The 15832-nt window shown below is 44.7% G+C and overlaps 1 protein-coding gene across 1 annotated transcript in view; it reads right to left on the bottom strand.

Annotated features, from left to right (window-relative positions):
• MEN1 (menin 1) overlaps positions 1–15832 on the bottom strand; it is a 553703-nt gene that overhangs the window by 289480 nt on the left and 248391 nt on the right. The window contains exon 5 of the mRNA XM_082269638.1: positions 14785–14825. Within this exon, the coding sequence (XP_082125764.1) occupies positions 14785–14825 (41 nt within the window). The remainder of the gene's footprint in view (positions 1–14784; positions 14826–15832) is intronic.

Here is a 15832-nt window from a genome sequence, read left to right as displayed (position 1 = left end):
TTATAATCTATATATCCACTCTATGAGAGAACATTTTATATTTGTTTATCTGAGGCATATATAATACTTTTAGTTATAACTTGCATATACATCATATGTCAACATTTAAATTACATTTTTTTAAAAAGTACTTTTATATTATGAATATGGCTTATATCTAGGACTCTTTACAGGAAGTCAAGGAGAATATTATTGCTACAAATACATCGTATAATATAACAATGAGAGGAAAGGAGAAAAAGAGAAATAAAGGAAATCAGATAACATCATAATTATTATGTCTCTTATCACACCAAAATCATTCTAGAAAAAGTTATTTTTTGGTCCTTATTTTATTCTATTTATGAAGGAGAATTATTTCACGTATGAGGGGGGGGGGTGCGACTTCGACGAATATGCTCAAATGATGAGCAGTTCCGTCTGGAAGCAAACAAACTTAGAAGCAGGTTGCGAGCAAGGGGATATACAACCACAACATTACGAAAAGCGTATAACAGGGCATTCCAAAAAACGAGAGAGGAAACTCTCTTTTACAAAAAAGATAAAAATCAAGAGGGAAGGGTACGTATTATCACTCCATATCATCGTCAACATCACTTAGTTCGCAATATCCTACAGCAACATTGGTACCTGCTCAAAAATGATAGCATTTTAAGTAAATATGTGAACGATTATCCAGAGATTACTTTTAAAAAAGTTAAGTTAATCAGGGATAGAGTCATCAGAAGTCACTTTGATGATAAAAGAGAGAAACCAGTTGAGGATATACCAGGTACATGGCGCTGTGGGAATTGCAAATTCTGTGAATGGATCTACGAAAACCAATCATTATACCTACCCAATGGACAACTTCATTCTATAAAACACTATGTTGACTGTCAAACAATAGGCATAGTATATATTATGTTCTGCGATTGTGGCGCATACTATATAGGAAAAACAAAACGAAATTTCTGGCGCCGTATCAAGGACCATATAGGATATGGAAAAAATAATCTTTTGTCTACACCTATTGGAAGACATCTGGGGGTATATCACAAAAACAATACAAAAGTAGTGAAATTCGCAGCCCTAGAACGTATATTGGAAAACCCGAGAGGGGGGGAATTCGATAAAATTATATTACAGCGCGAAGCACGTTGGATTTATCTGTTAAAAGCTACAACAAGCCCAGGGCTAAATGAGGCATTAACCTTTCTTTGAGGGGCTTCTCTGGAAGGGCCCCCCTGAGGAATTAAAACCCCCCCCTCATACGTGAAATAATTCTCCTTCATAAATAGAATAAAATAAGGACCAAAAAATAACTTTTTCTAGAATGATTTTGGTGTGATAAGAGACATAATAATTATGATGTTATCTGATTTCCTTTATTTCTCTTTTTCTCCTTTCCTCTCATTGTTATATTATACAATGTATTTGTAGCAATAATATTCTCCTTGACTTCCTGTAAAGAGTCCTAGATATAAGCCATATTCATAATATAAAAGTACTTTTTAAAAAAATGTAATTTAAATGTTGACATATGATGTATATGCAAGTTATAACTAAAAGTATTATATATGCCTCAGATAAACAAATATAAAATGTTCTCTCATAGAGTGGATATATAGATTATAATATGCAATAAAAATGCGTATGACACAATGTTAATTTGACCCCTCTCTTTTATGCAGAAGCCGCTGTTATAGTGGTCACAGTGATCTCATCTGCATTCAGAGCCATCAAGGACCTATCTGCGTTTAGTGACAGGGCGGCGATGACCCACCCTCTTAGGAGGTTGTTGGTGAGCGCACGTCACTTCCGCGGATCATTCCTGGCCTCATTGACGCTTCCGGCGGGTGCCTTTTCCGCCGAGCGTCATGACCGGATGTAAACAAAGGACGCACTTCCGGTTGCGTCCTAAGGTAAGAGATGAAGGCGGGAAAATGACGCACTTCCGATGCGCGGAGAGCAACAAACAAACACCAGATCACAATTCATTAGGTAATGATCAGGTATATATATGATATGCACACACATCTTGGACATGGCGGGACACGAGCGGGCTGATGGAGGCTTTTGGCGCAGTAAGTTTTGTGAGCTTTTTAAAACCATTTACCCCAATTTTGGCAATATAGTCAAACTAATTTAGACATGCTCTTCTATTTAAATCGTCTTAGGTTGCCCCCTTCTGAACCAGATGGTTATACTTTTTCTATCCCTCGGGACTATATTCACAAGTAACTTCAGCTGTAATATTCATAATACCATTGCTTTATACCGGAGTATACTCTACTATGTAAGTAACAAATATCTATATGTATATATATATATACGAATATATACATTTACATAGAGGACTTAAATCGAGATATATACCCCTTTATGTGAATATAATCCATTATTATCTGATTACATCCTAGCGGATACACTACAAGACTGGGGGAATTTTTCCACCTAACTTTACAAGACACCTATATCTACTGCTATGAGGGGACTGGGTCCCAACATGGTCTAATTTTAGACAGAAAGATACAAAGGTAAAATGAATCAATTTGTAGATGTAATTATATGTATAGAACCTTGTGGTTTTATATTTTTATGTTTTTGTCTCTCCACTTCTATTGAATGGATGAGACGGAGATATGGGGATATAAATAAATATATACACTACTTCTTTTATTAGACCTTCATGTGATACAGCCAATAGCAGCCTCCATATCACAACTCTGATCCCGACCTGAATCCTTGATAGATTCCAGTGTGGGAATTGAGGTAAATATAATACAAACCATTACTAATATTTGAGGATACGTAGATACCCTTTCGAGATTTATATGTTTCCCCTTTGCCCCATATATATAGGTGGCCCATCCCATCAGTTTTTGGGCTCTCGCTCTCCCTCCTCGCTTCCCGCTTATTTTTCACTACTCTATGATCAATATGATATACTGATACTGATGACCACGGATTACACGGTTTTCTGCATTTTGAGAGGTGTGTTGTTTTGACTAACAATTTGATAAAAAGATAAGGAATAAAATGTGACATAAAATGCTTTGTACTAATTGCATGTTTCTGTTTCTACTAAAAGAGATAAATTATATTTGCGTCTGAGGTCCAGAAGAAGCTAAGGCGAAACGCGTCGACCTCTTCAGACCACTATCCTAATACTCACAAAGTGTAACTACTACAATATCTGTATATCTAATATTTTGACCTATAGATACGATGAATGTTCTTATTTCCAAAAAAATATGTATGTCATTGTATAATTTTGTTTCTTGAACTTTTTGTTCTTTTAAAAAAACTCTGGTTAAATAAAAGAATATATGTTTTTTATACCTATGGTAGTTTTTTGCCCACTTAACATGTGCCCTTAAAGTCCACTAAATCTCTATCTCTCTGAGCAAACTTGTTTTGTATCATGGAGTTCCTTTTTTTCTAATTAATAGGATTATGGCACACAAGGGTTAGCTCAACAAAAAATCCCCCTCTTTTCTCCAGTATCTATATACTTTTGTCTAGCAGTCCAAGGGACATTGTTTGTAACACAAACAACGGAAGTGATGCCATATAGATGACGCCGAAACCAGAATTGGTGTCATCCAGAGTTTGTTCCAGAGTCGTTTTAGGTGAGGACTGCATATATATGGAGGCCCGGGCTTGATATGATGACGTCACGCCCGGCCTGGCAGTTGTCAATACTGCACAGATCTCGGCTGGACAGCCGAGATCGTTTTTTTTTTTTTTTAATCTTAGGCTTATTGACCACAGATCTCTCCATAAAGAGGACATGTCAAGCACTATTCCTATTACAAGGGATGTTTACATTCCTTGTAATAAAAATAAAAGTGATAAAAAAATATAAAAAATTAAAGGAAAAGTGCAAAAAAAAAATAAACAATAAAAAAAAAAAAATTAAAGTGCCCCGCATGCTCGCACGCAGAAGTGAACGCATGCATATTTCGCAGCCACATATGTAAATGGATTTCAATTCATACATGTGAGGTATTGCCGCGAACGTTGGAGCAAGAGCAACAATTCTATCCCAAGACCTCTACTGTAACTCTAAACTGGTAACCTGTAAAAATGTTTTAAAGTATTGCCTATGGAGATTTTTAAGTACCGAAATTTGGCATCATTCCACGAGGGTGCGCAATTTTAAAGTGTGACATGTTAGGCAGCGCTCAAATTTTCCACTCGCCTGCTCACATTTTGCGAGTGGAAAATCATGTAGGGCGAACTCCGGTCAGGGGAAAAGAGGAGAGAAAAGCCGGCCGAAGGATTGGATAATGTCAGAGCGCGGATCATCCTGCTGTACCAGCTTTAATTGTAATTGCCGGGCGCTCGCCGACATACACAGTCTCGCCTCCTAGCCCGGCTTCTTTGATAGACAGAACACCTGGCCAACCAGGACATGCGACATCTATCAAAGAAGCCGGGCTAGGAGGTGGGACTGTGTATGTCGGCAAGCGCCCAGCAATTACAATTAAAGCTGTTACAGCGGGATGATCCCCGCTCTGACATTATGCGGCCAGCAGTACTGATGGAGGGGGTAAGCCGATCATCTCATGTTAAGGCCAGAGCCGGTACAAGGGGTGGGTGGGACGGCTGCCCTGGGCGTCTGTAGTATGGGAGGTGGAGGGGGCCTGTCAATAGCGGTCGTCAGATCGGGACTTCTTTTCACCTTAAATAGTCGGAGTGGAGGTGGAGCGGAGAAGACAATTCCTAAACCTTTGCACGGACATCTGGCGGGAGAGATGCGGCTGCAGAAGGGGAAGAAGATTGTGGCTCAGGAAGGACACTGGATGTCAGATCGGGACTATACAGAGTTTGTTATCCCCGTCCTCCGAGTCAAAGCAAGAAGCAATGTGTAAAGGGGGCGGGTAACAAACTCTGTATAGTCCCATCTGAAATCCTGTGTCATTCCTGAGCTGCAATCTTCTTCCGCTTCTGCAGCCGCATCTCTCCCGCCAGCTGTCCGTGCAAAGCTATAGGAATAGGCTTCTCTTAGGCTCCTCCTCCACTCTGACATATGAAGAGAAGGAGCCTCAGAAGAGGAGGATCACAGAGGGATGTGCCGCGCTGTATCTGAGGTCTGCATGCTGGAGGAAAGGGAGAACTGCACTGGGGCACAAATCTTATCCCGTCACCTCCCAAATTCCCATCTCAGCACAACCACCCCCCTCCTAGCCCATTCCCCCCTATCTCAGCACAATCCCCCCATCTCAGCACAGTCCCCCCCCCTCAGCACAGTCCCCCCCTCCTAGCACAACCCCCCCATCTCAGCACAATCCCCCCCTCCTAGCACAACCCCCCCATCTCAGCACAGTCCCCCCCTCCTAGCACAACCCCCCCATCTAAGCACAGCCCCCCCCATCTCAGCACAATCCCCCCTCCTAGCCCATTCCCCCTATCTCAGCACAATCCCCCATCTCAGCACAGTCCCCCCCCTCCTAGCACAACCCCCCCATATCAGCACAGTCCCCCCTCCTAGCACAACCCCCCCATCTCCGCACAGTCCCCCCCTCCTAGCACAACCCCCCACCTAGCCCATTCCCCCCTATCTCAGCACAATCCCCCATCTCAGCACAGCCCCCCCTCCTAGCACAACCCCCCCATCTCAGCACAGTCCCCCCTCCTAGCACAACCCCCCCATCTCAGCACAGCCCCCCCTCCTAGCACAACCCCCCATCTCCGCACAGTCCCCCCCTCCCATATTGATCCCACCTAGAAGTAATCTTCTCCCCACCCCTTCTAGTACAAATTCGCTTATTCACCCCCCCCCCCCCAAGGACAATCCCCCAAAAAGTATTTGTGCTAGGAGGGGTGGGGAGAAGATGATTACTTCTAGGTGGGATCAATATGGGAGGGGGGGGGGACTGTGCTGAGATGGGGGGGGTTGTGCTAGGAGTGGCGGGTGGCGAGCGGTGCAGTAAACCCCCCCTTTTGCGGCGGGCGGCGAGTGGTGCGGAACCCCCCCCCCCCCCAGACAGAGAGGGAGCAGAGGAGACTAGCGGAGCAAAGGCTGACCGGGAACTGACAGAGGGAGATGGGTGCAGAGCGGAGACTGACCGTCTGAGGGAAAAAAAAAAAACAGCCAGGAACTGCTAGTGACAGGCTTAAAGGGACACACACTAGGTAAGTAAGACTGGTGACTGAGATTGTACACTGACTGAGGGTGTAGTGTAGTACCTGAGTATCTCTGAGTACCTATTGCTACCTGAGTGTCTGTGAGTACCTATTACTACCTGAGTATCTGTGAGTACCTATTACTACCTGAGTATCTGTGAGTACCTATTACTACCTGAGTATCTGGGAGTACCTATTACTACCTGAGTGTCTGGGAGTACCTATTACTACCTGAGTGTCTGGGAGTACCTATTACTACCTGAGTGTCTGGGAGTACCTATTACTACCTGAGTGTCTGGGAGTACCTATTACTACCTGAGTGTCTGGGAGTACCTATTACTACCTGAGTGTCTGGGAGTACCTATTACTACCTGAGTGTCTGGGAGTACCTATTACTACCTGAGTGTCTGGGAGTACCTATTACTACCTGAGTGTCTGGGAGTACCTATTACTACCTGAGTGCGACTGACCGGGCTGTGTGTCGGCGAGTGTTGTGCGACTGACAGTGTTGTGCGACTGACAGTGTTGTGCGACTGACAGTGTTGTGCGACTGACAGTGTTGTGCGACTGACAGTGTTGTGCGACTGACAGTGTTGTGCGACTGACAGTGTTGTGCGACTGACCGGGCTGTGCGACTGTGGTGCGACTGAATAGGGCTGTGAGACTGTGAGTGTGGTGCGACTGAACCGGGCTGTGAGACTGGGAGTGTTGTGCGACGGACCGGGCTGTGAGATTGTGAGTGTTGTGCAAGTGAGTGAAGCGGAGTACCAGAGGGTGAGAAGGTAGAGTTAGGAAGCCAGGAAATAGCCACATAGGATAGACTTAAATTACTGAATCCCCATTAGATTAGATTAGTAGGTACAATGCCCGGCGGGTGTGGAGATGCGACTCGGTGTACATCTTGTAATATGTATGCGTTCCTCAGACATGTGATCGAGGGCGAATACAAATGCCCATTCCTCCTTGTAAAACAGCTCGAGCTCAGTGAGGTTGGATGGAGAGCGTTTGTGAACAGCAGTTTTCAGTTCTTTCCACAGATTCTCGATTGGACTCAGGTCTGGAATTTGTCTTGGCCATTCTAACACCTGGATATGTTTATTTGTGAACCATTCCATTGTAGATTTTGCTTTATGTTTTGGATCATTGTCTTGTTGGAAGACAAATCTCCATCCCAGTCTCAGGTCTTTTGCAGACTCCATCAGGTTTTCTTCCAGAATGGTCCTGTATTTGGCTCCATCCATCTTCCCATCAATTTTAACCATCTTCCCTGTCCCTGCTGAAGAAACTGAGATTGTACACTGACTGAGGGTGTAGTGTAGTACCTTAGTATCTCTGAGTACCTATTGCTACCTGAGTGTCTGTGAGTACCTATTACTACCTGAGTATCTGTGAGTACCTATTACTACCTGAGTGTCTGGGAGTACCTATTACTACCTGAGTGTCTGGGAGTACCTATTACTACCTGAGTGTCTGGGAGTACCTATTACTACCTGAGTGTCTGGGAGTACCTATTACTACCTGAGTGTCTGTGAGTACCTATTACTACCTGAGTGTCTGGGAGTACCTATTACTACCTGAGTGTCTGGGAGTACCTATTACTACCTGAGTGTCTGGGAGTACCTATTACTACCTGAGTGTCTGGGAGTACCTATTACTACCTGAGTGTCTGGGAGTACCTATTACTACCTGAGTGTCTGGGAGTACCTATTACTACCTGAGTGCGACTGACCGGGCTGTGTGTCGGCGAGTGTTGTGCGACTGACAGTGTTGTGCGACTGACAGTGTTGTGCGACTGACAGTGTTGTGCGACTGACCGGGCTGTGCGACTGACCGGGCTGTGCGACTGACCGGGCTGTGCGACTGACCGGGCTGTGCGACTGACCGGGCTGTGCGACTGACCGGGCTGTGCGACTGAGTGTTGGGCAACTGAGAGTGTTGTGCGACTGACCAGTCTGTGCGACTGTGGTGCGACTGAATTGGGCTGTGAGACTGAGTGTGGTGCGACTGAACCGGGCTGTGAGACTGGGAGTGTTGTGCGACCGACCGGGCTGTGAGATTGTGAGTGTTGTGCAAGTGAGTGAAGCGGAGTACCAGAGGGTGAGAAGGTAGAGTTAGGAAGCCAGGAAATAGCCATATAGGATAGACTTAAATTACTGAATCCCGATTAGATTAGTAGGTACAATGCCCGGCGGGTGTGGAGATGCGACTCGGTGTACATCTTGTAATATGTATGCGTTCCTCAGACATGTGATCGAGGGCGAATACAAATGCGCAAAATGTAAGCACGTTGCTTCCCTGGAAGCTCAGGTCCTGAATCTAGGGAAGCAGCTGGCAACACTGAGACGAATGTCCATACCGGAGGAGAGCCGGGATCGTACCAGTCAGGTGCAGACAGGGGTCTGCACAGAGGTGGGTGGAGTATTGGAGGTGCAGGCATCAGAGCAGAGTAGAGGGGTGACAGTTAGGAGGGGTAGAAGGGGACAAGGCAAGGAGGCTGATCCTGGGCTGGAGCACCCCAATAAATTCGCCCCGTTGCGTGATGTTGGGGAAACCAGTCAGGGACCAGCAGTGCTGGAGCAGAGCGATGCCCCTAGCTGCCAGGGGAAGAACTCCTCCAGTGAGGCCGGGAGAAAGGGAAAGGAAAGACAGGTTCTGGTGGTAGGGGACTCAATTACTAGAAGGACAGACAGTGTAATCTGTGACAAAGACCGTGTGCACCGAACAGTCTGCTGTTTGCCGGGCGCTCGGGTTCGGCACATTGCGGATCGGGTGGACAGATTATTGGGTGGGGCTGGGTAAGACCCAGCTGTCATGGTACACGTGGGTACCAATGACATAGGCAGAGGAAGATGGAGAGTCCTAAACGATTTCAGGGACTTAGGCGCTAAGTTGAGGAGAAGGACCTCCAAGGTAGTATTTTCCGAAATACTACCTGTACCTCGAGCCACACCAGAGAGGCAGCGGGAGATTAGGGAAGTTAACGAGTGGCTGAGGAGCTGGTGTACTAAGGAGGGTTTCGGGTTCCTGGAGAACTGGGCCACCGGCTCTTTGGTAGGGACGGTTTGCACCTAAATGGGGTGGGTGCAGCCGTACTGGGTGAGAGGATGGCCACAAAGTTAGAGGGGCTTTTAAACTAGGGAATGGGGGGAGGGTACAGATGTAGAATTAGCCAGTGGAAAGCAAGATTCAGAGGGCAGAAATGGGGGCATTAGCGGTAGGGTGTTTGGAGCTCCTATAACCAGGGTGGGTATGGGGAAAAACCACAAGAGCAGCCTAAAAACATCAAATGAGGATATTTGTAACCGGTCAAAATTACGAGGTTTGTATACCAATGCCAGAAGCCTGGCCAACAAGATGGGAGAGCTGGAGCTGCTGATGTTTGAGGAGGACTTAGATTTTGTGGGGATAACTGAGACTTGGTTTGACAGCTCCCATGACTGGATGGCGACCATTCAGGGGTATTCCCTTTATCGCAGAGATAGAGAAGGTAAAAAAGGGGGAGGGGTATGTTTGTATATTAAGAACAGTATACAGGTAAATATGAGGGGTGATATTAATAATGGAGCTAAGGACGAGGCAGAATCCCTATGGGTAGAGCTTCAAAGGGAAGGCACGGTGGGGAAGGTAATATTGGGCGTATGCTATAGCCCCCCCCCCACCAGAGGGAGGAGGGGGAGGTGGACCTCATTTTACAGATAGGATTGGCAGCAAGGATGGGAAATGTCATTATAATGGGGGACTTTAATTATCCTGATATAGACTGGGCAGAAGGAACCGCACACTCAGCCAAGGCTCGGCAGTTCCTAAATGTTTTGCAGGACAATTTCATGGGTCAGATGGTGAATGTACCGACAAGAAACAATGCGGTACTTGACCTACTGATTACTAACAATGCAGACCTGCTCACGGATATAGAAATACAGGAGAACTTAGGAAACAGTGACCATAGGTCAATAAGTTTCAGTATTAATTACAGTAATAGGAAGCAGAAGGGTAATATTAAGACGCTGAATTTCAAAAGAGCCAATTTCCCAAAACTGCGCTCACTGCTAGAAAATATCAAATGGGATAGAACCCTGGGAACAAAGAACATGGAGGAAAAATGGGAGTGCTTCAAGAGCATACTTAACAAAGGGATTGACCAGTGCATTCCAAAGGGAAATAAATTTAAAAGAGCAAAATTAAACCCTGGGTGGCTAAACTCCAACATAAAAAACTGAATTTTTGTAAAATCTTACCTGTAAAATTCCTTTCTCTGAGTCCTCCGACAGTTGCCGCCTCTTCATATTCGTCACTATGGGGTTATTGACCTTTTCTCCGTAGGAGTAGCTAGGCAACAGAATATGTTAATATCAAAGCTTTTAGCATACCCCACCCCTAGGGGGTGGTCCCCTCAGTCAATACCCTCCTGCTTCCTGCATTCCTACCTCAGTTTCAGTAGCATAGCAGTAGAGTACATAAACCCGAAAAGAGGGGCGGGGGCGGCGACTGTCGGAGGACTCAGAGAAAGGAATTTTACAGGTAAGATTTTACAAAAATTCCGTTTTCTCTTACGTCCTCCGACAGTCGCCGCCTCTTCATATTCGTCACTATGGGGACGTCCCAAAGCAGTGTAGACATGAGGGGTGGGAGAAAAATCGCAGCCGCGCCCAAGGCAACGCAGTACCCACATCAGAAAAAAAGGAACCTTACCAAAGGAAGGAAACCAACTGGGCAACATGAAAAAACTTGCTCAACAGGAGCAACAACCCAGGAAAACAAATAACCTAGGGATAAAAACATCCCAACAGCCAAGGGTCCAAAAAAACAAGGAACCCTAAGGCACTGCTGCACTAAGAACCTTGCGGCCAAAGGAAGCATCTGCCGATGTCTGAACATCCACTTTGTAGAATTTTGAGAAGGTGTGAACGGACGACCAAGTCGCCGCCTTACACACCTGGGCCACAGAAGCTACTCCTACGGAGCAAAAGTCAATAACCCCATAGTGACGAATATGAAGAGGCGGCGACTGTCGGAGGACGTAAGAGAAATGTATATTAGTGCTAAAGAAAAGGCCTTCAAAAAATACAAGACTGAGGGGTCATTGGCAGCATTTAAGCATTACAAAGAGTGTAATAAGAAATGTAAAGATGAAATCAGGGCGGCTAAAATAGAACACGAGAGACATATAGCGGAGGAGAGTAAAAAGAACCCCAAGAAGTTTTTTAAGTATATAAACAGTAAGAAAGCGAGGCCAGAACACATTGGCCCCATAAAAGATGACAAAGGAAATATGGCCACTGAGGACAGAGAAAAGGCGGAAGTGTTAAATAATTTCTTCTCTTCAGTCTTCACAAAAGGATCGGGGGGCTACACAAACCTAGCTTGTAAGGCCGAACTAAACAACACACCTCAGGAAGTGCCGCCATGGCTAACAGAAGATAGACTTAAAACTAAACTAGAGAAACTTAACATAAATAAATCACCGGGACCGGATGGCTTGCACCCGAGGGTTCTGAAAGAGCTCAGCAAGGTGATTGCCAGACCATTATTCTTGATCTTTAAGGATAGTTTACAGACGGGTATGGTGCCAGCTGATTGGAAAAAGGCCAACGTGGTACCAATATTTAAAAAGGGGCCGAGATGTATCCCGGGTAACTATAGGCCGGTCAGCCTAACATCTGTAGTCTGCAAGATTTTGGAGGGGATGTTAAGGGACCACATACAAGACTTTAGTAATGAAAATGGTATTATTAGTAGTAATCAGCATGGATTCATGAAAAATCGTTCTTGCCAAACCAATCTATTAACCTTCTACGATGAAGTGAGCTGCCACCTAGATAAAGGTAAGCCGGTGGATGTGGTGTATCTGGACTTTGCAAAGGCCTTTGACACCGTTCCCCACAAACGCTTACTGTACAAACTAAGGAAGGTAGGTATGGACCATAGGGTGAGTACCTGGATAGAGAACTGGCTCCAGGGGAGAGTCCAGAGGGTGGTGATTAATGGGGAGTACTCGGATTGGGCGGGTGTGGAAAGTGGGGTCCCCCAGGGTTCTGTCCTGGGACCAATCCTGTTTAATTTATTCATAAATGATCTAGAGGAGGGGATATCGAGTACAATCTCAGTATTTGCGGATGATACTAAATGAAGCATGCCAATATCTTCTATGCAGGATGTGGAAACCTTACAAGCGGACCTGAACAAAATAACGGGGTGGGCAACTACATGGCAGATGAGGTTTAATGTTGAAAAATGTAAAGTAATGCACTTGGGGGCCAGAAACCAGAAAGCAAGCTAGTCACTAGGGGGGGAACCTCTGGGTGAGTCTAGGATGGAAAGGGACCTGGGGGTACTGGTAGACAACAGGCTTGGCAGTGGCATGCAATGCCAAGCCGCTGCAAGCAAAGCCAACAGAATACTGGGATGTATAAAAAAGGGGATTCACTCCAGAAATAAAGAGATTATTCTCCCACTCTACAAGACTCTGGTCCGGCCACATTTGGAGTATGCTGTCCAGTTCTGGGCACAGGTCCTCAGGAAGGATGTGCTGGAATTGGAAAGAGTCCAGAGAAGGGCAACAAATATAATTAGGGGAATGGAGGACATCAGCTATGAGGAAAGACTACAAGCACTGAACTAATTCTCTCTGGAGAAGAGACGATTGAGGGGGGATAGGATATCAATGTACAAATACTGTACTGGCGACCCTAGCATAAGGAACAAACTATTCAGAGAGAGGAGATACAATAAGACACGTGGCCATTCACTAAAACTAGAGGAAAGGCGGTTTAACTTTAAAATGCGTAAGGGGTTCTTCACTGTAAGAGCGGTAAGGATGTGGAATTCTCTTCCACAAGCAGTCGTATCAGCTGGGAGCATTGATAGTTTCAAAAAACTATTAGATGGGCACCTTGGAGACCACAACATACAGGGGTACACAATGTACGGTTAAAAGCAAACACACACACATCATAGGTTGAACTGGATGGACTGATGTCTTTTTTCAACCTCACTAACTATGTAAGGTGGGATCGATATGGCGGGGGAGGGGGGTTGTGCTGGGATGGGGAATTTGAGAGGTGACAATATAAGATTTCTTCTAGCAGGGGAATTGGGGGGGGGGGTGCTAGGAGGAGTGATTCGTGCTGGGGGAGGGGGTGAGGATTTGTGCCAGGAGTGGGGATTTGGGGATCGTCCTTGAAGAGATTATTGGAATGGGGTGGGGGGGGGTGGATTTGTGCCAGAACAGGAAGTCTTGGGGCTGTTAAAAGGGGGTATTCGGGGGGGGGGGTTGTGCCAGTAGGAATAATGGGGGTTTTTTGTGCTAGGGGGAAAATTTTGATGGGGGGAGGATTTGACGTGTAGGATTTGTTCTAGGAGGTGTAATTTGGGGGGGGTACTAGGAGGTTGATTTGGGGGGTTCCAGACCCTTGATGGGCACTGATTAGGCTGCACTGATGGGCGCTGAAAACGGTATTATTTATTTTTGTAACTTCTGCATTAATGCAAAAACATTTAACCGTGTAATTTTATGAGATAATTTATGAGGGCGTGTTTAGGGGTGGAATTAGAGGCGGGGCAGGGTAGGAGTTGGGTGGGGCAACTGGTGGCGAGTAACCCTTAAGGCCTGGCTAGTAGCTCAGGACTTTAAATTTTGAGCCCTGATGTTAGGTATCTATTTATTCAGCGTAACATCATCTTTTACATTATCCAAAAAAATTGGGCTTACTTCAGTGTTTTTTTTTTTTAATTTATAAAATTTTTGTAAATTTTTGCGCAAATACCGTGTGACATAAAAAGTGGCAATGAGCCGATTTTCCGGGTTCTGAGTAATTTTCTAGCAAATTATGATTTTTACATGTAGGAGCAAAGTTCCAGAAATGGCCCAGTATAGAAGTGGTTAAACAACATTGAATTACAATATGACCTGTAGAGCAATTGTATATGCTATATAATTTTTTATTTGCAATTTTTCTTCCCCCACAAAAGTGGAGTCACCCTTAAGTGTAACATCTTTATCTGTAGTCTCTATTTGTATAAAAGGCTAATATTTTGCCTGTTCAAATATTTTGAGAAAATCAATACATTTCTATGGAGTGTACTAACTTGTCCAAATGAGAACAGGGAAGAGCATAACCTCACCATCATTTCAAAACACTATACAAGCAATTTATTCAGTGTCCCTGGCGTGATCAGTGGATCAGGGGTGCATTGTCAGGTTCCTGCAGACAAGCCCTGCAGCTTTCAGTCAGTACCTTTGATATGGGCTAACTGTTAAACTACAGTTCTTGTGAATGAATTATGAGAGCCCTAATAAGAGAATAGATAACGGTACTTGTAATGCTCTGATTCACAGAACTCTGAATGAATGACATGGCTTTATGGGCGGAGCCCCGCTATTTTTAAAATTTGACAGGGGGTCCAGGAAGAAGATTCCCCATCTGCTGTCACAGGTTGGGGGGGGGGGGGTGGGCACCCGGGAATGCGTGCGGGGGCAGGTATGCAACATTACATGTTACACCTGAATTATGGGCAAAACATGCTCTGAAATGTGAACTAATCCTTTAACATGTACTGTATTGTATATTGGATCATCTGATGAAATCATAAACATAACTGTTCAGGGTTAAAACTTAGCAAATTTAAATAATAAAAAAAAAAAAAAAAAAACTGTAAAGGAATACTTACTTGTCCAAATGTCCTCCGTCATAAAGAACCCAAAGCAAACTCTACAATTAGAAAACAAATTGTAAGTACACAAAGATTCATATTACATTATACTAGCAGATAACTGACAGAAGGAAAACATTTTTGGAATAGAACTGTGACGCCTAATATTACATCAGCGAATTCATCAGTAATATTCTCACCAGTCAGTACAAAGTTATTTCCTGCAATGTATTTAAAAATCATTTTAAAGAATATATTTACATTTTTAGGCATTCAATTTTGCAGCAATGTTTCTATTAACAGTACAAAGAACAGCAGAACCAAGGTTGTCACGAACACAAAAAAAGCTTAAAAAGTATAGAAATGGATTTAAAAATGTTGGTAACCAGCAAAGCTTGGCAAGTGTCAGTTTTTCCCTCCTTATATACAGAAATGTACACCTTTAAAGACTGGCTTTACTGTAGGACAGTGGGAGACCAAACAGACTTGGAACCCCTGAATGTGTATCAGATTCTCTCTTAACCACTTCCTATATTCTATGACACTGGGCTTTGAGTAGTCATCCAAGACGAGAGAGAGTCCAGAAGCGAGTAGTCTGCCGAAGCCGGGTCATCAACCGATGCGGGGTCATCTGATGTGGGATCGTCTGCCGCAGCGGAATCCAGAGCCAGGAAGGTCATAAGCCAAGCCAAGTCATTCACGGAGAAACCATAGAGACCAGTGGACTGCTAGCAGTGATGCACCTTGGAGCACAAACGCAAGGGCAAGGTCTGAAAGCCATCAGGTGATATTCAGACAGATACATAAATATTGGGACATCGACACAATTGTAATCTTTTTGGCTCTATACACCACCACAATGGATTTGAAATGAAACAAACAAGATGTGCTTTAAAGCGGAGTTCTGGCCACAAAATCGACAGTCGATTTTGGGCCATCCACTTGCTATAGCTCACCTGAAAAATAAATGGGTAGTTAGGATTTTTTTTTTTTACTTGTAATTGCAGAAAAAAAATACTCACCTTCCTTCCACTTCCTCCCTCGGCCGCATGGCTCGCACCGTCAC

This window comes from Pelophylax lessonae, assembly GCF_965119305.1.
Source record: "Pelophylax lessonae genome assembly, chromosome: 10".
NCBI lineage: Eukaryota > Metazoa > Chordata > Amphibia > Anura > Ranidae > Pelophylax > Pelophylax lessonae.
The sequence above is the reverse complement of the archived record's forward strand: the minus strand, read 5'-3'. Positions and strand labels throughout refer to the sequence as shown.